Source organism: Callorhinus ursinus, unplaced genomic scaffold (assembly GCF_003265705.2).
Source record: "Callorhinus ursinus isolate GAN/ISIS: 27379988/994484 unplaced genomic scaffold, GSC_fseal_2.0 scaffold27, whole genome shotgun sequence".
Lineage (NCBI taxonomy): Eukaryota > Metazoa > Chordata > Mammalia > Carnivora > Otariidae > Callorhinus > Callorhinus ursinus.
The window spans coordinates 591931-615638 of record NW_027397089.1 but is presented as its reverse complement, the minus strand read 5'-3'; the positions used below and the strand labels follow the sequence as shown (position 1 = coordinate 615638).

At 38.8% G+C, this 23708-nt stretch overlaps 1 protein-coding gene across 1 annotated transcript in view; it reads right to left on the bottom strand.

The window, feature by feature from the left end:
• Positions 1-23708, bottom strand: part of SLC2A13 (solute carrier family 2 member 13) — a 386427-nt gene that overhangs the window by 116243 nt on the left and 246476 nt on the right. The window contains exon 5 of the mRNA XM_025879547.2: positions 12070-12233. Within this exon, the coding sequence (XP_025735332.1) occupies positions 12070-12233 (164 nt within the window). The remainder of the gene's footprint in view (positions 1-12069; positions 12234-23708) is intronic.

Genomic DNA, 23708 nt, shown 5'->3' with positions numbered 1-23708 from the left:
CCCTTGTTTCCCTTGCCTTTGGCAATGTTTCTAGGAAGAAGTTGCTGCGGCTGAGGTCAAAGAGGTTGCTGCCTGTGTTCTCCTTTAGGATTTTGATGGACTCCTGTCTCATGTTTAGGTCTTTCAACCATTTGGAGTCTATTTTTGTGTGTGGTGTAAGGAAATGGTCCAGTTTCATTCTTCTGCATGTGCTGTCCAGTTTTCCCAGCACGATTTGTTGAAGAGACTGTCTTTTTTCTCTTGGGCATTCTTTCCTGCTTTGTCGAAGATTAGTTGACCATAGAGTTCAGGGTCCATTTCTGGGCTCTCTATTCTGTTGCATTGATCTATGTGTCTGTTTTTGTGCCAGTACCATACTGTCTTGATGATGACAGCTTTGTAATAGAGCTGGAAGTCCGGAATTGTGATGCCACAGGCTTTGCTTTTCTTTTTCAACATTCCTCTGGCTATTCGGGGTCTCTTCTGGTTCCAGACAAATTTTAGGATTATTTGTCCCATTTCTTTAAAAAAGTGGATGGTATTTTGATGGGGATTGCATTGAATGTGTAGATTGCTCTAGGTAGCATTGACATCTTCACAATGTTGATTCTCCCAATCCATGAGCATGGAACGTTTTTCCATTTCTTTGTGTCTTCTTCAATTTCTTTCATGAGTATTTTATAGTTTTCTGAGTACAGATCCTTTGCCTCCTTGGTTACATTTATTCCTAGGTATCTTATGGTTTTGGGTGCAATTGTAAATGGGATTGACTCCTTAATTTGTCTCTCTTCTGTCTTGTTGTTATATAGGAATGCCACCGATTTCTGTGCACTGATTTTATATCCTGCAACTTTACTGAATTCCTGTATGAGTTCTAGGAGTTTTGGGGTGGAGTCTTTTGGGTTTTCCACATACAGTATCATATCATCTGCAAAGAGTGAGAGTTTGACTTCCTCTTTGCCGATTTGGATGCCTTTGATTTCTTTTCGTTGTCTGATTGCTGTGGCTAAGACTTCTAATACTATATTGAATAGCAGTGGTGATAGTGGACATCCCTGCCGCGTTCCTGACCTTAGGGGAAAAGCTCTCAGCTTTTCCACATTGAGAATGATATTCACTGTAGGTTTTTCATAGATGGCTTTTATGATATTGAGGTAGGTACCCTCTATCCCTATACTCTGAAGAGTTTTGATCAAGAAAGGATGCTGTATTTTGTCAAATGCTTTTTCTGCATCTATTGAGAGGATCATATGATTCTTGTTCTTTCTTTTGTTAATGTATTGTATCACATTGATCGATTTGCAGATGTTGAACCAACCTTGCAGCCCAGGGATGAATCCCACTTGGTCATGGTGAATAATCCTCTTAATGTACTGTTGGATCCTACTGGCTAGTATTTTGGTGAGAATTTTTGTAACCATGTTCATCAAGGATATTGGTCTGTAATTCTTTTTGATTGGGTCTTTGTCTGGTTTTGGGATCAAGGTAATGCTGGCCTCATAAAATGAGTTTGGAGGTTTTCCTTCCATTTCTATTTTTTGGAACAGTTTCAGGAGAATAGGTATTAATTCTTCTTTAAATGTTTGGTAGAATTCCCCTGGGAAGCCATCTGGCCCCGGGCATTTGTTTCTTGGGAGATTTTTGATGACTGCTTCAATTTCCTTAGTGGTTCTAGGTCTGTTCAGGTTTTCTATTTCTTCCTGGTTCAATTTTGGTAGTTGATACATTTCTAGGAATGCATCCATTTCTTCCAGGTTATCTAATTTGCTGGCATAGAGTTGCTCATAATATGTTCTTATAATTGCTTTTAATTCCTTGGTGTTGGTTGTGATCTCTCCTCTTTCATTCATGATTTTGTTGATTTGGGTCATCTCTCTTTTCCTTTTGATAAGTCTGGCCAGGGGTTTATCAGTCTTGTTAATTCTTTCAAAGAATCAGATCCTAGTTTCGTTGATCTGCTCTACTGTTCTTTTGGTTTCTACTTCATTGATTTCTACTCTGATCTTTATGACTTCTCTTCTCCTGCTCGGTTTAGGCTTTATTTCCTGTTTTTTCTCCAGCTCCTTTAGGTGTAGGGTTAGGTTGTGCATTTGAGACCTTTCTTGTTTCTTCAGAAAGGCTTGTATTGCTATATACTTTCCTCTTAGAACTGCCTTTGCTGTATCCCAAAGATTTTGTACAGTTGTGTTTTCATTTTCATTGGTTTCCATGAATTTTTTTTAATTCTTTAATTTCCTGGTTGACCCATTCATTCTTTAGTAGGATGCTCTTTAGCCTCCATGTATTTGAGTTCTTTCCTACTTTCCTCTTGTGATTGAGTTCTAGTTTCAAAGCACTGTGGTCTGTAAATAGGCAGGGAATGATCCCAGTCTTTTGGTACCGGGTGAGACCTGATTTGTGACCTAGGATGTGATCAATTCTGGACAATGTTCCATGGGCACTAGAGAAGAATGTGTATTCCGTTTCTTTGGAATGGAACGTTCTGAATATGTCTGTGAAGTCCATTTGGTCCAGTGTGTCATTTAAAGTGTTTATTTCCTTGTTGATCTTTTGCCTAAATGATCTGTCCATTTCAGTCAGGGGGGTGTTAAAGTCCCCCACTATTATTGTATTGTTGTCAATGTGTTTCTTTGATTTTGTTATTAATTTCCTTATAAAATTGGCTGCTCCCATGTTAGGGGCACAGATATTTACAATGGTTAGATCTTCTTGTTGGATAGACCCTTTAAGTAGGATATAGTGTCCTTCTTCATCTCTTATTACAGTCTTTGTTTTAAAATCTAATTTGTCTGATATAAGGATTGCCACCCCAGCTTTCTTTTGGTGTCCATTAGCATGGTAAATGGTTTTCCACCCCCTCACTTTCAATCTGGGGGTGTCTTTGGGTCTCAAATGAGTCTCTTGCAGACAGCATATTGATGGGTCTTGTTTTTTTTTTTAATTTTTTTATTGTTATGTTAATCACCATATATTACATCATTAGTTTTTGATGCAGTGTTCCATGATTCATTGTTCGTTCATAACACCCAGTGCTCCATGCAGAACGTGCCCTCCTCAATAGATGGGTCTTGTTTTTTAATCCAATCTGGTAGCCTGTGTCTTTTGATTGGGGCATTTAGCCCATTTACATTCAGAGTATCTATTGAAAGATATGAATTTACTGCCATTGTATTGCCTGTAAGATGACTGTGACTGTATATTGTCTGTGTTCCTTTCTTATCTATGCTGCTTTTAGGCTCTCTCTTTGCTTAGAGGACCCCTTTCATATTTCTTGGAGGGCTGGTTTCGTGTTGCAAATTCCTTTAGTTTTTGTTTATCCTGGAAACTTTTGATCTCTCCTTCTATTTTCAATGACAGCCTAGCTGGATATAGTATTCTTGGCTGCATATTTTTCTCGTTTAGTGCTCTGAAGATATCTTGCCAGTACTTTCTGGCCTGCCACGTCTCTGTGGATAGGTCTGTTGCCAATCTAATGTTTCTACCATTGTAGGTTACATATCTCTTCTCCTGAGCTGCTTTCAGGATTTTCTCTTTGTCTCTGAGACTCGTAAGTTTTACTATTGGATATCGGGGTGTTGACCTATTTTTATTGATTTTGATGCCTGTTTCCTTCCCCACATTAGGGAAGTTCTCTGCTATAATTTCCTCCAATATACATTCTGCCCCTCTCTCTCTTTCTTCTTCTTCTGGGATCCCAATTATTCTAATGTTGTTTCGTCTTATCGTATCGCTTATCTCTCGAATTCTGCCCTCGTGATTCTGTAGTTGTTTCTCTCTCTTTTCCTCAGCCTCTTTATTTTCCATCATTTGGTCTTCTATATCGCTGATTCTCTCTTCTGCCTCATTTATCCTAGCAGTCAGTGCCCCCATTTTTTATTGCACCTCATTCATAGCTTCTTTGATTTCGACTTGGTTAGATTTTAGTTCTTTTATTTCTCCAGAAAGAGTGTCTCTAATAACTTCCATGCTTTTTTCAAGCCCAGCTAGTATCTTTAAAGTCATGATTCTGAACTCTAAGTCCGACATCGTACTAATATCCGTATTGAGTAGGTCCCTGGCAGACGGTACTACCTCTTGTTCTTTTTGCTGAGGTGATTTTTTTCATCTTGTCATTTTGTCCAGAGGAGAATAGATGAATGAGAGAACAAAATGCTAACAGGTTAAGAACGTCCCCAGCAAATATACTCTATACAAATCAGAAAAGACCTGAAACCAGGGGAAAAGAAAGGGAAAGAGAGAAAAAAGAAAGTGGAGAAAAAAAAAAAGAAAAAGAAAAAGATAAAAACAAAAACAGAACAAAACAAAAAAAACAGAATATGATCAAATATGATCAGGCCAGTGCATAGATCAGTGCCACACACTAGATTCTGGGCGTATTTTGGTCTGTTAGAAGAAAGTGCCTCCTAAAATTTTAAAGGAAGAAAGACTTATATATGTACAAAATAAGGGTTGATACAATGAAGGGATGGAAGATGACTGTAAAGATGAAAATTATAAACTATTTTATAAAAGGAATTGATAAGAAGTTGTTTGAAAAAAGAAAGAAGATTTAAAAAAAAAAAAAGGGAGAGAATGTGATCAGGCAGGAGACTAGAACAAAGCCATACACCAGTGATTTAGGGTATATTTTGATCTGTTAGAAGAAACTGTATCTCAAAATTTAAAAGAGAGAAAAACTTATATATATATATATATGCCAAAAATGAGGGAAACTACTATGAAGGGAGAAAATATGACTCTAAAAAAGAAAAATAAAAAATGTTTTTTTTTTAAAAAAAGGGATCGATAAGATGTTGGTTGAAAAAGGGAAAAAGAAAAATTAAAAAAAAAACCAGTTAAAAAAATTAACTTTGAAAAACAAATGAATCATGGTAAAAAAGCCATGAATTCTATGTGCAGTATTCCCCTAGCGCTGGAGTTCTCCCGTTCTCCTTGATTGGTAAACTTGGTCTTGGCTTGCTGGCTGTGCTGATCTTCTGGGGGAGGGGTCTGTTGCCGTGGTTCCCAAATGTTTTTGCCGGAGCCGGAATTGCCCCGCCCTTGTCAGTCCGGGTAAGCAATCTGCTCGCGTTTGCTCTCGGGAGCTTTTGTTCCCTGCAAGCTCTCCGTACAGCTTTGGAGGACCAGAGTGAAAATGGTGGCCTCCCAATCTCCGCTCAGAGGAGCCGAGAACTTGGGGCCCTGCTCCTCAGTGTGCCCCCAGAGAAAAGCAGTCACTCCCATTTTCCCGGTCTCCGGCCGCACTCCGTGCTCACCCGGCCTGTGACCGAGTGTTTCTATCTCTGGCTCCCGACCCCGTGTGGAGTCTCCAAACCCAGCAGATCCCTGCAGTGCGCTCCCACGCCGCTCCTCCCGGGGGAGGAAGGGGAGTCTCCCTGGCTCTGCCGCTTGCTGGGTCCCTGCTGGAGGAGCAGTGGCCCAACTGTGCCGCGGATCACAGTTTATGGCAACCCTGAGCTGAGAGCCCGCACCTCGGCTCCGTCTCTGCAGTCGGCTTCCCCGCTCCGATACCTGGGAGCTCTGCCGCACTGAGGCACCACTGGTCTTTCTTGACCCCGAGGGTCCTGAGACCACACTGTCCCGCGAGGGTTCCACCCACAGCTTAGTCATTGTCCCTCAGCGGAGCCGGCTTCTAAAAGTTCCGATTTTGTGCTCTGCGGCTCTATCACTTGCCAGAAGCGGCTGACAGAGGCCCCTCCCCCGCCATCTATCCTCCCGAATATCGCCTCGGATTCACTTCTCCGCACGTCCTACCTTCCAGAAAGTGGTCGCTTCTCTGTTCAGAGAGTTGTTGCTACTCTCTTCTTCGATCTCCTGTTGAGTTCGTAGGTGTTCAGGATGGTTTGATCCCTATTCAGCTGAATTCCTGAGACCAGACGAAATCCAGGTCTCCTACTCCTCCGCCATCTTGCTCCGCCCCGAAGGCATGGTATCTTAACTGACTTTATTTATGGAGTAAATTTTAAAATGATCACCTATCATCTGTCATATATCCATACACCTTTAAAGCTTAAAACTACTTGAATTATTTCCTTTAACAAGTTATAGATGTTTTATCAGCTATTCGTTAGTGTTCAGATTATTATGGTTACTGCTGGATTGATCATTACTCTAACCCAGAGTTGAGTTCAATATAGGAAGGCCTTGGATTGGGGCATTTAGCCCATTTACATTCAGGGTAACTATTGAAAGATATGAATTTAGTGCCATTGTATTGCCTGTAAGGTGACTGTTACTGTATACAGTATGTCTATGTTCCTTTCTGGTCTATGTTACTTTTAGGCATTCCTATACACCAACAACAAGACAGAAGAAAGAGAAATTAAGGAGTTGATACCCTCTAAAATTGCACCCCAAACCATAAGATACCTAGGAATAAATCTAACCAAAGAGGCAAAGAATCTGTACTCAGAAAACCATAAAATACTCATGAAAGAAATTGAGGAAGAAAAAGAAATAGAAAAACATTCCATGCTCATGGATAGGAAGGACAAATATTGTGAAGATGTCAATGCTACCTAGAGCAATCTACACATTCAATGCAATCCCCATCAAAATACCATCCACTTTTTTCAAAAAAATGGAACAAATAATCCTAAAATTTGTCTGGAACCAGAAGAGACCCCGAATAGCCAGAGGAATGTTGAAAAAGAAAAGCAAAGCCTGTGGCATCACAATTCCGGACTTCCAGCTCTATTACAAAGCTGTCATCATCAAGACAGTATGGTACTGGCACAAAAACAGACACATAGATCAATGCAACAGAATAGAGAGCCCAGAAATGGACCCTGAACTCTATGGTCAACTAATCTTCGACAAAGCAGGAAAGAATGCCCAAGAGAAAAAAGACAGTCTCTTCAACAAATCGTGCTGGGAAAACTGGACAGCCACATGCAGAAGAATGAAACTGGACCATTTCCTTACACCACACACAAAAATAGACTCCAAATGGCTGAAAGACCTAAACGTGAGACAGGAGTCCATCAAAATCCTAAAGGAGAACACAGGCAGCAACCTCTTTGACCTCAGCCGCAGCAACTTCTTCCTAGAAACATCGCCAAAGGCAAGGGAAGCAAGGGCAAAAATGAACTATTGGGACTTCATCAAGATAAAAAGCTTTTGCACAGCAAGAGAAACAGTCCAGAAAACCAAAAGACAACCGACAGAGTGGGAGAAAATATTTGCAAATGACATTTCAGATAAAGGGCTAGTATCCAAAATCTATAAAGAACTTATCAAACTCAACACCCAAAGAACAAATAATCCAATCAAGAAATGGGCAGAAGACATGAACAGACATTTTTCCAATGAAGGCATCCAAATGGCCAACAGACACATGAGAAAGTGCTCAACATCTCTCGGCATCAGGGAAATCCAAATCAAAACCTCAATGAGATACCACCTCACACCAGTCAGAATGACTAAAATTAACAAGTCAGGAAATGACGGCTGTTGGCGGGGATGAGGAGAAAGGGGAACCCTCCTACACTGTTGGTGGGAATGCAAGCTGGTGCAGCCACTCTGGAAAACAGTATGGAAGTTCCTCAAATAGTTGAAAATAGAGGTGCCCTACGACCTAGCAATTGCAGTACTGGGTATTTACCCCAAAGATATAAATGTAGGGATCTGAAGGGTACGTGCACCCCAATGTTTATAGCAGCAATGTCCACAATAGCCAAACTATGGAAAGAGCCAAGATGTCCATCAACAGATAAATGGACAAAGAAGAAGTGGTATATATATATACAATGGAATATTATGCATCCATGAAAAGGAATGAAATCTTGCCATTTGCAACAACATGGATGGAACTGGAGGGTATTATGCTGAGCGAAATAAGTCAATCAGAGAAAGACATGTATCATATGACCTCACTGATATGAGGAATTCTTAATCTCAGGAAACAAACTGAGGGTTGCTGGAGTGGTGGGGGGTGGGAGGGATGGGGTGCCTGGGTGACAGACACTGGGGAGGGTATGTGCTATGGTGAGCGCTGTGAATTGTGTAAGACTGTTGAATCATGGACCTGTATCTCTGAAACAAATAACACATTATATGTTAAAAAAAAAAAAAAAAGGAGAAAATAGGAAGGGAAAAATGAAGGGGGGGAAATCGGAGGGGGAGACGAACCATGAGAGACTACGGACTCTGAGAAACAAACGGAGGGTTCTAGAGGGGAGGGGGTGGGGGGATGGGTTAGCCTGGTGATGGGTATTAAAGAGGGCAGGTACTGAATGGAGCACTGGATGTTATACGCAAACAATGAATCATGGAACACTACATCAAAAACTAATGATGTAATGTATGGTGATTAACATAACATAATAAAAAAGAAGCAAATTTCTTCAACTATATCAACTAAAAAAAAAAAAAAGAGGAAGGCCTTGGATCTTCCGCAGTGCTCTGTACAGTTTGGGCACATTCTTTATGTTTTAAGAGAAGAACCCTTCACAACTAAATATACTGTGACATTTTGGGATTCTGATATAATTTTCCTAATAAAGATGTTCTTCATAGGAAGTGAAGTGTGTTGGATAAATAACATGCTCAAAAGTACCTGATGCAATAATTTACTATAACTACTTGGTGCAGGGCTGAATTATTAGTAAATACTTAGAAAAAAAGTAATTCTCCTTTCCATGACTCTAATAAAGCATACTTTGTTGTGCATAAGTATCACCTGGGGAACCTGTTTAAAGTTTACATGCTCCAGACCCCATCTTCAGAGATCCTAATTTAGTACATCTGGGGTAAGGTCCATGAATACATATTTCAAAATAAGTGCCCTCTGGTAATTCTGTTGGAGACAGCCTATGAGTGATGTTTTCAGAAATATTTTACTACCAAGATATTTGGGGAAAAATGATACAGTGTTCTGGCTTTCTGATTAGTTAAATTAAACCTATGTAGATATAGACCTTATTCTACTAAAAGAATCAAGAGGCTGTCTTTATATGTGTAATATTTATGAGAAAGACCAGTTTTCTAAGCAAGCTTTAAAAATATTAAAAGTCACTGGTGTGCCTGGGTGGCTCAGTTGGTTAACCATCTGACTCTTGACTTTGGCTCAGGTCGTGGTCACAGGGTCATGGGATTGAGCCCTGTGTTGGTGTGTTGGGCTCCCTGCTCAGCTCGGAGTCTGCTTGAGACACTCTCCCTCTCCCTTTGCCCCTCCTCCAGCTCTCTCTGTTGTTTGCTCTCTCTCAAATAAATAAATTCTTTAAAAAGTTATTAAAAGTCAGAACACCACAGAATGTCCTCCATTTAAAATTATTCAGGGACTGTATATTTTATATTTCTTTGTATAAAGAGTTCTTTTGTCCAGGTCTAGCTACACATAGTTTATTTGTAGTAACTTTTAAAGAATGAATACCTATTCAAAAATTATTTTGATATGACTTTTCCCAGTAATTTACCCCAGTATCATAAATCATAATAAAAACATAAAAAGGGGGACAAAACTGGATCAAAGGCTTTTAAGAAATTTTAAACAGAACAGTATTCTAATACTTATAGCACTATCATAATATTGATACCTACACAAAAACAAAAACTGAAATAAATACCTAACTAACCCAGAATCATTTGGCATCAGAAAGTGAAATGAGTATCTCCTGGAAGGGTAATACTCATCCACTAGCAAGGCTGCTGAACAGCACGTTTTCTACCAAATGTGTAAGCTTCCATTGGTCATTATGGTAAACTGGGACCCTATTAAGTCAGTTAAAAACCAGAACTGCATCTATATGTACACGTAAAAGAGGAGACCTGTGACAAGAAAGTAGGCCTTTTCCCTCCTAAACCACCGTAATATCTACATCATCACTTTAATTGGCCACATAAGAAGGAACTCAGGTGTCTACATAATGGAAGATGTCTTTCATGCTAGAGCAATGACTGCATGGTTTAAGTAGTGTGCACAGCTGGGGTGTTGGTGGTTTTGGCTGAAAAGAAAACGAGGCAGGAAAGAAAAGTGCCGCCGGGTTGCTCATAAAAAGCAGTCCCTGAAATCTCTGGGTACTGTCTTCCCAGATAATTGTCTTAATCCTTTCTCTTTAACAGCCAGGGATGGGCTCTGGAAATCCTGGGAGCAGAGCACCTACACTGAGAGGTTGAAACATGACATCGGCTAGAAGAGTTCAGGAAAGTTCCTGGATTCTGGTGATGCAAGGTGATTTCACATTATGGTTAAAACAACAAAGAACCACTCTGTCAGTAATAATGCTGTGGTAGCTAAGATGTGCTAGGCACCATATTATCTGTGTCAGGAAGAGTTTTAAATGCTTTATGTGTATAAATGTGTTCAGTCCTCTTCATAACCCTATGAAGTAGGGACTAGAATGAACTGCTTTTTACTAATGAGAGAATGGAAACTTGCCTAAAGTCAGAAAATTCAAACCCAAGCAGTATGGTTCTAGATCTGCAATGCCTTAAAAACCTTCAGAACTGATGAGAAAAGTGTCTCTTGGAAAACAACAAAGGGACTAAACTACCAGAAAAAAATGCTTTCCTCAGATCTCAAAAGCAAAACCCCAAATTTAAGAAGATCTGAAATTCTTAAAAAATAGACCTCTTAAGGTAGCAATATATAGAGGCCCTGTTCAAAAGGCAGGGTAGGTATCCATTTAAAAAAATGTTTAAAGCAGCTATTACCTCTTCTTAGGGTTGACCTGCACCTCAGGAATCAGCAAACCCAATTTCTAGCCAACTGTAGGAATTTATTTTTTGGTACATCCCTACCTGATGGTCGTCTACCCTTTTGTTGAGAGTTTACCATCCTAATAAAGCAGCCCAATTCACTGTTGGATAATTCTGATTATTAAGACTATATTTCCCATATTAAGTAAAAATAATGCCCTCATGACATCTACCATCTGCTAGAATTAGGTTATCTACTGGGTAACCCTTAGTCGTTTTTTCCAGACAAAACACTTCTGGTTTCTTCAAGTGTATGAATGAATGGTTTGTAGCCTCCTCGTCCCTCCCCTTTCCTCACTTACCCCCCTGCTTCCCTGTGTACCTTGGCTGTTGAAATTACCTTTGCCTCTTAATCAGACAATCTCTGCTCACCTTCCCCTCAGTTCAACTTACATTATCAGACTCAAGTCCGTCCACTGCTTAGGCAAGAACAGAGGGTGGAAGCATTCCACTCTTCCTTCTGGAGGAAGCGTTGGGAGAGACGCTGTGTTCCAAATAACTGAGTTTGGAACTCAGAATGTATTTTCTCATTAAAATCTGTGACAAGTGCCGGAAGCAGTACTCTTAAATCAGTGTCTTAAGGTATAATTCGGTTAAAATAGAATTTAGTTCATGCCAGCCTGGAAACTTTACATTTTAATGGAAAAATGTATTTTTACTCGAATAAACTTATAAAGGAGCTATTAGAAGACAGCTAATTGATAATTAGGAATCTGTATATATGAAAAAGATAAGAAAATTATATGGTGCAACATGTGAAGACAATGGCAAAGGTGGGTCTCATTCTCTCAAGTGAAACAGAGAAATAAATAATGAAATGTCAGAATTTAAAGACAAAAGATCCTTGAAAGTGAGAAATGTTTTGTCTTATTTAGCTATTATAGAAAATACACTTCACCAACCAGAATTTACCTTAGAATTTGAGTCTGGTTCAAACACAAAAAGAGTCTGTTGCTGCTTTGTGAAGAAATTATAGAGTTCTAATATTCTACTGCTGAAAGAGCTTTGAAAAAAAAAAAATGCCCCAAATTTACTTCCATATTATACCAAACTTAAAACATGTTGAAAAGTGAGTTTATGAATATCAAATTTTTCAAAGAAGAACAAAAACCAATTATTCTTTTCACTTTTGTACCTTTGAGCAGAACTCAAAAATAACAACAGCAGAATGTTACCCTCAGTAGATTCAAATTGTTCTTACAATTCCAGTTTCTAGTCACATTCTAGTTACATAACATTGAGTTCTTTTTTTAAAAAACGTTTTGTCTAGAAGAACTCTATTATTTGGCTAAGAGAACAATATCATAAGTTGTACTGGTATTGTATTTTGGAAGGTGAACTTGTCATCATTAGAGAAAAGTTTATAATTGACTTCTTCATCCAGTCACCTACCTGCTAAGCTCCCGAAGGTAAGCTTCCTGCGGCCCACTTTCTCGACAAGCCAGACTCCCACGAGCGTGAAGATGAAATTTGTGAAGGCTGTCACTGAAGCCAGCCATATTGCAAGCCTATCATCTTCAACACCAGACATCTGCAGAATGGTTGCACTGTAGTACCTGTGAGCAAAGAATTAAACAATTGTTGCTGATAGTTATTCAAAGAAACAGAATTGTTCCTGTAGCTACAGTAATGGCATCAAGTTAGCATGGGAATTCATGCAAAGTATTCAGAGGATCACAACACAGAGACTCTGTTCAGATAAATTTTGAACTTTGTATAATCAAGAAAAGATACTCAAGCAAGTGGATAGAGGGTTGAAGGCTTTAAAAGTGAAAGGTACTCCGCAGCTTAGGGACAGGGCAGCTAGTTGTTTCACTAAGACCTACTACACTAATCAAGGATAAGCTCCAAGTCCACGGAACGAATCAGAAGTCATTGTACATTGTAAATTTATGTACTTAAAAGAATAGACATTGCACACAATAAGGAAAGTGTGATATAATGGTAGATATCGGGTACAAGGAACCTCTTTAAAGAGCAGTAAGAATGTGTGCATTTATTTGGCATTTCGTAAGGCGATGAGAAACTGACCTGATGTGCATGAGAATGGTTTTGTGTTTTCTAGAAAAGTATAATCTTTGGAGAGGTAACTCTCTACCACGATCTACATGATAAGGTTCTATAGACTCATTTTTGTTCTAAATGAATTCCCTGGAGACTAGCTCTAAAAAACCATAATGCCAATTTGTTGATGCATAACAGGAGATATCTCTGATACATTTAAAGAAGACAGGTTTCTTACAGGACACTTCTTTTCTGATGAAAATATCAGTAGCTAAATCAAAAGATTACTTTAAAGCTGTCCTTAAAACAAAGGAAGCAAAATACTCCTGGTGAGTCACCTAAGAAATGTGACAGAATTCAAATCCTGAAGACACATTCTGAACCATGGCTTCGCCTAGTCTCTGAGCCATTCTAAAACATGTTAGCTTATCCAAATCAGAGAGTGGGCATCCAAGCAATGTTCAGTCAAGCTGGATATGTCTATAGCTACAATCCACAGTTTCCAAATATTCATCAACATTTTCATAGTATTTCAAAAATAAAAATCTCTTTTAAATATATTTATGTTTCAATGATTTATCAATGGCCTCCAAGTACTAAATTAATGATGATCTTCTAACATAAAACAATAACACCAATGCACTCATTCATCTTAATAAAAAGTGTTTTCCTTTTTAAAAGTAGTAAACCAAACTTATAAATTATTATGTAACATGAAGGATGTGTTTTACCGATCACACTAAAAATTATGCCAACCGTTTTAAGATTCTGAATTCTGACAGCAGTTGTAAAAAAAGAGAAATCCCCAGTGGAATTATTCCCATCATCATGCAAATTGTGAACATTTTGCAGTCACAGTGTAAAGTGATAATATAAGTTATGAAAATAATTCATTCCTTCTGAATAGGGTTTATAGTTTCCAAGTTCTATCATACACATTTTCAATTTCATAAAGACTTGTGCGGCAAGGTCAGACCCACATGTAACCACTGAGAAATAAACATGTAAACAAATTTAAAAAGGCAGAAAATAGAAGTGCTGAGAGAAAAATTCAAGTATTTAAAGTCAAAGGAATTTGATACTTGCCATGCTATTTGATTACATTTCAGTCTTCTCAATATTTTCATAATATTTAAATAAATAAATATAGATCATCACACAAAATAATTTTTTTAAAAGATTTTATTTATTTGAGAGAGAGAGAGCAAGTGCGTAAGTGGGGGGAGGAGCAGAGGGGGGAGGAGAGGGATAAGCAGACTCTGTGCTGAACATGGAGCCTGATGCAGGGATCTATCCCAGGGCCCTGAGCTCATGACCTAAGCCGAAGGCAGATGCTTAACTGACTGAGCCACCCAGACGCCCCAACACACAAAATAATTCTTGCAAATAGATCAGGAAAAGAAACTAAACAAGACAGAGAAACTATTTTCATGTTTTCATTTTGATACAATAAAATCATGAAATTCCAAGTGTTAAATTAAGGGATAAAGAAGGAGAAATGGTATCAAACAAAGTAAGCCGGTCAGTGTCAACATTTTACTTAAAATGAAAATGTTCCCTAGGTATTAAAAAAATTTTTTTTATACTACTTAAGTTTTATTGGCAGAATATAATGAAAGATTGGCCTGGGAATCCAAAATCTGCATTCTAATGATATCTCTGTGGTAGGTTGGCCAGGTAAGGTTATACCATCATTTGTTTACTTCATATTTATTTACTGAGTACCTACTGTATAAGCTATGTGAGTTACTAAGTTCCTACAAATATATTATTAGACCTACTTGCTATCTTCAAGAAACTCACAGAATGAAACAGAATGAAATGGAAATAATTTTAAAATCACAGTGTATACAAGTCATAATGTAGCATAAAGGATAGACCAAACAATTTTATTTGATGTGGTATGTTCCTTGATTTTTCCAGGGAATTCAATGTTTCATTTGAGTCTCAAAGAATTCATAGGGAATTGCCAGCCAGTGTGAAGATCTGGGAGCACACTGGTGGTAGAGAAAATGAAATGTAGGAAGAATAAAAGCACCAAACACTAAGCCAGACTCACAGAACATAAGTACTTTACCTTGGTTAACACAAGATGCATAAGAGAGAGAAGTATGACATAGGCTGGAGCAAAAGCTTCTGTTGTCGAGGGACCTTGACTGCCAAGCTGTATGTGTGGGCTTTTTTCTCTAGACAACGGAAAATCATAAAATGGACTTTAAAGAGAAATAACATAATTAAATCTGTTCCATGAAAAGCTCACTCCAATGATAGCCAACCAGGGAGCCTGGAGGCTGACTGAAACGAAGGTATAGTGTTTTGAAGTGTATTTCAGGTCATTACACTGGCAACAGGCACCTGTAAATTTTCTGCATTAATGGGAAGCAATGAGGGCAGGGTGCTGAAATTCACCGACGGCCTTTTATCTCCTTGCCGGCAAGCACTGCAGCTTCAACATACACTAAATCTTTTCCCGGATGGAGTACCTAGAGTCTGATCTTCATTCTTCCTTTCATGGAACACTGGTAAATGTACTTGTTTTTATTGTTGCCATAACAAATGACCACAGGGTTAGTGGCTTAAATCAACAAAAATATACTAACAGTTCTGTAAGCCAGAAATCTGACATAAATTTCACTGGGTGTCAAAAATCAAAGGTGTCAGGAGGCCATTCCTTTCTGGAAGCTCAAGGGAAAACAGGTTTCTTTGCCTTTCTCAGGCTTTAGAAGTCTCCATGTTTCCAGCCTCAGGGGTGGGGGTTGCGGGGGGGGGGGGGGGGGGGTGGCGCGGGAGGCCCTCCTCAACCTTAGGCCAGGGAAAGTGGTCAAGTGTCTGTCATGTCACATCACTTGTCTTCTTCTACATTTAAGGACCTTTGTGAATACAAAGGCAAAGAATGTCCTAGGGAACATTTTCATTTTAAGTAAAATAGGGGGCAACTTGGATAATCCAGAATAATCTCCCCATTTTAAGGTAAAATGATTAACAGATGTAATTCAATCTGCAAACTAACTTCCCTTTGCCATGTAATGTAACATATTCATAGGTTGTGGGGGCTAGGACATGTACATCTTTGGTGTGGAGGGGGAGGGCATTATTCTGCATATCACACACAATAAAAGTGTTAATAAGCAGTAAGATAAGCAAAAGGCCATCAATTAGAAGGAAAAGACAAGGACATTCAGCTAAAGGGCAATCGGTTCCAGAAAAATTCAGGCAATAACTGGATTCTCTTTCATAGGGCAGGGGATGACATATCTAGGGCAGAATAATTCATGAACCTAGTTTTTTAGTCAGGTTGTGGTGAAAAGATACACTGAATTTACATTTTAAAATATGTGAATTCCAATGTTTCTGTAAGTGGTGCTATTGGCCAACCACTTACGGAATGGACTACTACTTGTACTTACAACCTTCTAAGCCTTTATGTAGTAGTTTGAATGTTCAAGGGACTCGATGTTTGTTTAAAAGTTGCACAAAGCATAAGAGTCTTCTTCATTAAAGAACAATATGAACAACCAAAAAAGGCTTTCTTTCCTTTTAGACTACAGTAGGGATGCCTTCTCTTTTCAAAATCATTTTAGAGTACCTATCAGACAAACTATCATATTTTTCAAGGACTCCCTGGGCAATCTTTGGTCACCTCACACGTACCAGCTCATCCCCAAAGTGAAGCCGGAAGGCCTGAGGGCAGTGTATTCTCACAGAAGACAAGCTTCACAGCTTCTCTGTAGACATCCAAGGACAGAAATGGCTGGGCTGTATGAGCACTGTTATCTCAGAGACTATTTGAGACCCAGCTTCCAGTCCTGGATTTCAACTCCGAATAAAACAGAATAGTTCTAGAAAACATCTAGGCTTTGACAATGGCAATCTATCTTAATGAGGACTTTGAACTAGCAATAAAAGAATAAACGTGCACTTTACATGCTTAGCAAAATATATTATTTTCCTTTATGCTATATTTAAGCAAAGCATTTTCTAAGGATTTCTGAAAAAGTTTTTTTTTTCCCCCCAACTCCTTAAAGCCATACATGTCTGTTTCACTATTGCCAGGTCAACAGATTTAACAACGAAAAGTAAGTACTCAGTGGTTGCTGAGTTTATTGAATTTATCTACCACCAAATTTCAAAAGGGAATTAAGAATATTTATAATATAAAACACATGATAGAATCCTTAAAACAAAAAGACTGGTAAGTGAGGTAGATGATGAAGATGATTATATAAAAACTGTGGCCACATAGTAATGACAAGCTAGCCCTAAGATTCCCAGTAGCCAAAGCAGAGTAGTAAACAATAGTTTTAACCATCTGACAAAACAAAACGTATCAGTTCATAATAAAGACAAACTTTTTCTGCTATGAAACTACAAAGACTTTAACTTCCCGAATAAAACAGATGTGGAATATAATCCTTCCAGCATGTCCTAGCAGTGCTCTGCAGGTAGCTTCCAAATTCAGTTATCTATGAACCTCGCCTTACTCAACAAACTTGTGGGTTACTTTCACACTTGGGATAAAGACCAAGCTAAATGAGAAGATAATGAGAAGATGGGAACTTATGGAGCATAGCTGAGTGACTGGAAGGCCTGAAAGATTCTTATTATCTAAGTTATATTGTTTGGCTCTTTTAGTTCTTTATTATAAAGATACTTATTTGTATCATATGGCAAAGTACACTGACTATAGAATTTAAAATGCCATTCTAATAAAATATGTTCTTTTAACTGAAAAAAAATTTATTTTCCTACTGGGAATGGTATTTATACAGTTAAAAACATGGATAACTATGGAAAACACACCAATAGCTTTAAGAAAAAAATGTTTCACCTAAATACAAACATCTTAAAAACTGCTTAAAAAATGATTAAGATTTTCAAACCTATCTTATGTACTTTGTACAGTAAAAATTTAGCTTTCTATATTAGTAGGTGCAGGCCAGAAAGCAAAAAATAGAAGTTAGAAAAGCAGAAATTAGGATTTCATGTATATCATACATGTATTTTGAGCTAACACATTATACCATACTGTGCTTAAATCAAACAATAATCCAAAATCATAATGGTCCTCAGAAAGTGTAATTATTAATCAAATTTAATATTTTACAAAGCATTTTTCATAATTTAAATTATGTCATGAGTGTTTGGAGAAGAACAAAGTAAAAATGCGTTAAAGAAAGTTAAAAGGGATTCTATAGGCCCTTAGTGTTCCCACGGTGACCTACTTTCCGTCTCAGAGACCACCAATTCCTGCACCCTGGCTTCAAACCTCTGGAAACTTCAGGAGAGCTGTCCTCATGTCTCACCCACCCAACTCAGCCAGATCATTCACCTTGCTCTAAGCAAAACTAAGAATAATGATAGAAGCTCTCTATTCTGACTTGTGATTCAGCAATTTGTCAGATTAACCTGTTCTTTCTATAAAACATATGCCTACAGGAAAATGAACATGTGGGACTTCATGCAGGCATGCATCTCCCATCTGTTGAGCTGTATGTAAATCAAATCAGGCGTGTTTTTTTCCCAATCCTGTTTCTGCCCATCATAATTATGTAATCAAATAATACAAAAAGCAATGGAACATAAGATGCTTAAAAAGAGGTATTAAAAACAAAACTGTATGCTTTGGAAAGAGTGAATAAATGTGAGTTATTACAAAAAAAAAAAAAAACCAACTGTGCGGGCAACACAATTGTAAACAGTCGGGGATGAAATGTAAAAGTCTAGAAGATTTTGCCCTTAGGTTTCTTCTCAAGTATCTTTCAGTTCTTGTTCTGTGTGAAAGGAACCTAAAAGCTGGATTCCATATGTAACAATATCAAGTGTGATATATGCAAGAGAAACAACCTGGAATTTCAAGCAGTGGATATAATATCGTACAACTAAAAATAGAATGTTGAAGGTATATATGCATCATTTCCTCATAGCCATCTTTGTCAGGTAACTAAACAAGTGCGGACCCTCATCCCCTCAGATGCCGGGCTTTCACCTTGCTCCGTCATGTCTCACACACCTGCTTATTTCAGCAACAAGCAAGAGTCCAAGAGATTCAGGTCCCCCGTTTCCACCTGGTCATTTACTTCCACACTAACCTGCACATTCACCGATCTGTCTCAATCTTCCCCTTGTCCCTTCCCTCCCATGCTCTCCCTGTGCCCCATGACTGAAGTCTGGACATGAGGGCACCACCTTCTTACAACTTGGATGTGGGATCCTGGCTGTTGTTCTCTTACAGCCTATATACTTGAGGAGGCCTGAGGAGCTGGAGAGATGACAGGAGCAAAGAGGTGAGCTAGACTATCCCCTAACCTTCCTTCTTCAATGCCGCCTACTTTCTGGTCACTCCTCATTCAATGGTGACTTCTGTACCTGCTTGGCAGTGTTCTTTTCCACTTCTACCTCTGTGTCATGATTCTTGGTGAGAGTAGCCTCAACATGGACCACCCAGACATCACCCGAGTCTCCTACCTGCTCCACTGCTGAAATCCTTCAAGGATCTTAGTCTCTTACCTAGTCTCTCAGCACTGCCCACCCTCATGGCTCACTTGAATTCTTCTACTTTCACAGAGAAGCTGAGCCATGCATACACTTCCCACTTTTTAGTTATCCATCATCACCCTTTCCCATAATTGTACTTAATGTCTCCATCCATTTAGATTTCCCAAACCAGTGCTTCTTAGGTAAAGATGTGCAACAGAATCACCTGGAGGGTCTGTTACAACAGAGCGCTGGACCCCACCCTGAGTTTCTGATTCAGTAGGTCTAGGACCAAGAATTTGCATTTCCACCAAGTTTCCAAGTAATGCTGACACTGCCTTGAAAATACAGTTCCCCAAACCATTATAACAATCATGTTCTTTTCACCATTCTCCAATTCCCTGGTCTGTTCCCCCTTTATCATATCCATGCCATAAACACCAACTGTGCTTACTTATACCCAGTTATTCTTCTACTCTGCATTTATACCTAGCAGCTGAAAGGCTCTAGACAAACACAATTTGAATTCAATTTGTGAACTTGGGAATTCCCTAAGATGCACATACTAAGAGCTCTGCAAAGGATGACTTCATGGCACCTCCTTTCTTTTTCCTTTTTTTTTTTTAAATTTTATTTTTTTTAAGGCGGAGGAGAGAGAGAGGGAGGGAGAGAGGGAGAGCATGTGCAAGACAGGGGGAAGGAGAAGCAGACTCCCCACTGAGGAGGGAGCCTGAAGCAGGGCTTGATCCCAGAATGCTGGGATCATGACCTGAGCCGAAGGAAGTCAGGCACTTAACCAAATGAGCCACTCAGGCGCCCCAACCGCCTTTCCTTCTAGTGTCCCAATCTATCCAGCCTCAGGTGAAATCTTGCCTAATATTCACTGAGAAACTGTGAGCAATCAGAGAGCTACTTTTCTTATTTCACCACCATCAAATCTACCAACCTACTGGATCAATTCTACATTAATCCATGAAAACTTGATTAGCACTCAAACATTTCTTTTCTAGATTCCTTCTTCAATATTGCTTCTAGAATTATCAATCTTCTGCTTTTCCTCAGCATTTTGTCAACACTTCTCTTACAATACACACAACTTTCCTTCTGCTATTAGACTTACTTCAATATACATTTTATTTCCTCTATTAGACCATAAACTCCCCAAAAAATAGTCTGCATGTGATTTACTTTTGCAACTGACAAAGCCAGCTTATGACTATTTCTTCTGACACTTAGTAACGCTTTTTTAAATGAATGGATGGAGTGGCCTTCTATTTTTTTTTCTTTTGCCTTATTTTATTTTTCATTTTTTCTATTTTTTAATTATGTTCAATTAGTCAACATATAGTACATCATTAGTTTTTGATGTAGTGTTCAACGATTCATTAGTTGCATATAGCATCCAGTGCTCATCACCACACATGCCCTCCTTAATACCCACCACCCGGTTTCCCCTTCCCTTCTATAACCCTCAGTTTGTTTGCCAGAGCCCAGAGTCTCTCATAGTTTGTCTCCCTCTCTGATTTCTTCCCATTCAGTTTTCCTTCACTTTCCCTGTGGTCCTCTGAGCTATTCCTAATGTTCCACATACGAGTGAAACCATATGATAATTGTCTTTCTCTGCCTGACTTATTTCACTTAGCATAATTCCCTCCAGTTCCATCCATGTTGATGTAAAAGTTGGGTATTCATCCTTTCTGATGGCTGAGTAATATTCCATTGTATATATGGACCACATCTTCTTTAACCATTCTTCTGTTAGCTCCTTCCACAGTATGGCTGTTGTGGACATCGCTGCTATGAACACTGGGGTGCATGTGCCCCTTCTTTTCACTACATCTGTATCACTGGGGTAAATACCCAGTAGTGCAATTGCTGGGTCATAGAGTAGCTCTATTTTTAACGTCTTGAGGAACCTCCATATAGCTCTCCAGGGTAGCTGTACCAGCTTGCCCTCCCACCAACAGTGTAAGAGGTTCCCCTTTCTCTATATCCTTGCCAACACTTGTTTCCTGTCTTGTTAATTTTTGTCACTCTAACTGGCATAAGGTGGTATGTCATTGTGGTTTTGGTTTAAAATTCATATTGAGAATTTTATTAATTTGGGTCCTTTCTCTTTTCTTTTGGATAAGTCTGGCCAGTGGTTTATCAGTCTTATTCTTTCAAAGAACCAGCTTTTAGTTTCATTGATCTGATCTACTGTGTTTCTGGTTTCTAATTCATTGATCTCTGCTCTAAATTATTTCTCTCCTAATGCGTGGCTTAGGCATCATTTGTTGCTTTTTCTCTAGTTCTCTATGGTGTAAGGTTAGTTGGTGAATTCGGAATTTTTCTGTTTTTTTTTTTGAGTGAGGCTTGGATGGCTATGTATTTCCCCCTTCGGACCGCCTTTGCAGTATCCCATGGGTTTTGGACCGATGTGTTTTCGTTCTCATTGGTTTCCATGAATTGTTTAAGTTCTTCTTTGATTTCCTGGTTGAGCAGTGGTCTTTAGCTTCCAAGTGTTTGAATTTCTTCCAAATTTTTTCTTGTGATTGAGTTCCAGTTTTAAAGCATTATGGTTTGAGAATATGCAGGGAATAATTTCAGTCTTTTAGTATTGGTTGGGACCTCATTTGTGACCTAGTATGTGGTCTATTCTGGAGGAAGTTCCATGTGCACTCGAGAAGGATGAGTATTCTGTTGTTTTAGGGTGGAATGTTCTGTATATACCTATGAGGTCTATCTGGTCCAGTGTGTCAGTCAAAGCTCTTGTTTCTTTGTTGATTTCCTGCTTAGATGATCTGTCTATTGCTGAGAGTGGAGTACTGAGGTCTCCTACAATTAACATATTATCATTATGACTTTTTATTTTGGTTAACAGTTGGCTTATGTAGTTGGCTGCTTCCATGTTGGGGGCGTAGATATTTAGAACTGTTAGATCTTCTTGTTGGATAGACCCTTTAAGAATGATACAGTGTCCTTCTGTATCTCTAACTACAGTCTTTAGCTTAAAATCTAATTTGTTTGATATAAGAATTGCTACCCCAGCTTTCTTTTGAGGTCTGCTGGAATGGAAGGTGGATCTCCATCCCTTCACTTTCAGTCTGGATGTATCTTTAGGTTCAAAATGAGTCTCTTACAGACAGTATATGGATGGGTCCTGTCTTTTTATCCAATCTGCAACCCTGTGCCGTTTTATGGGAACATTTAGGCCATTTACATTGAGAGTGATTATTGAAAGATATGAATTTATTGTCATCATGTTGCCTGTGAAGTCCTTGTTTCTATTGACTTGTCTCTGTAAATTGCTGTTCTATATCACTCTTGGAGTCTTTCTACTTTTATAGAACCTTCCCCCCCCCCTTAATATTTCTTGCAGGGCTGGCTTAGTGGTCACATACTCTTTCAGTTTCTGCCAGTCTTAGAAGCTCTTCATCTCTCCATCCATTCTAAATGATAGCCTTGCCTGATAAAGTATTCTTGGCTGCATGTTCTTCTCATTTAGTACCCTGAATATGTCTTGCCAGCCCTTTCTGGCTTGCCAGGTCTCTGTGTATAGGTCTGACGTTATTCTGATGTTCCTCCCTCCGTATGTAAGGAATCTCTTCCCCCTAACTGCCTTAAGATAATTCCCTAGGTTCTAAGATTTGTGAGTTTTACTGTTACATGCTGGGGCATTGGTCTGTTTTCTTTGATCTTGGGAGGGGTCCTCTCTGCCTTTAGGACACAAATGTTTGCTTCATTCCCCAGATGAGGGAAGTTCTCAGCTATAATTTGCTCAAATATACCTCCTAATCCTCACTCTCTCTCCACCCCCTCAGGGATCCCAATAATTCTGACATTGGAACGTTTCATGGTGTCACTTATTTCTCTGATTCTATTTTCATGGATTTTGAGCTGTTCCTCCCAGGTCTCCTCTTTTTCCTTTTCTATCAGTTGGTCTTCTAGATCACTACTTCATTCTTCTGCCTCACTTACCCTAGCTGTTGGATTATCTAGATTAGATTGTATCTCATTGATAGCATTTTTAAGTTCTACTAGTTCAGCTTTCTGCCTTTAGAGTCTCTATGTTTCCATTAGTCGATTTCTCCATTCTAGCTATTGTCTTCATAATTGTTACCCTGAAGTCCATTTCTGACATCTTGGTTATCTGTATAATTCATATGCCAAAAAACGCAACCTTAAAAAAGCATATAATGCAGTGGTTTTTAGTATATCTCAACTAAATTTTAATCTCTTAAATAATTATAATAAATGTTCATAATAAGGTATTTAAAAAATCCAGAGGGTTTAAAGAAATAAAGTCTTTGGGGTAAGGTGAGAGGGAAGGGTAGAAGGTTGTGTCCTGAAGGATTTAGTTTTAACATATTCCTCATGCTTTCTGGATTCAGCTATAATCCTTCCTACCTTACTGTCCAGTCCTGAGTTCCCAGGTACCCTCATGGCTGGGGAAGAGAATATTAAAAATTGACTGTATATGACCTGTGAGCTTTTTCAGTCAAACAATGATACAAGCTAGTCTTTTTTCCCATCATTTCTTATCTCTCTAGTTCCAAATTGTGTTCATCTAA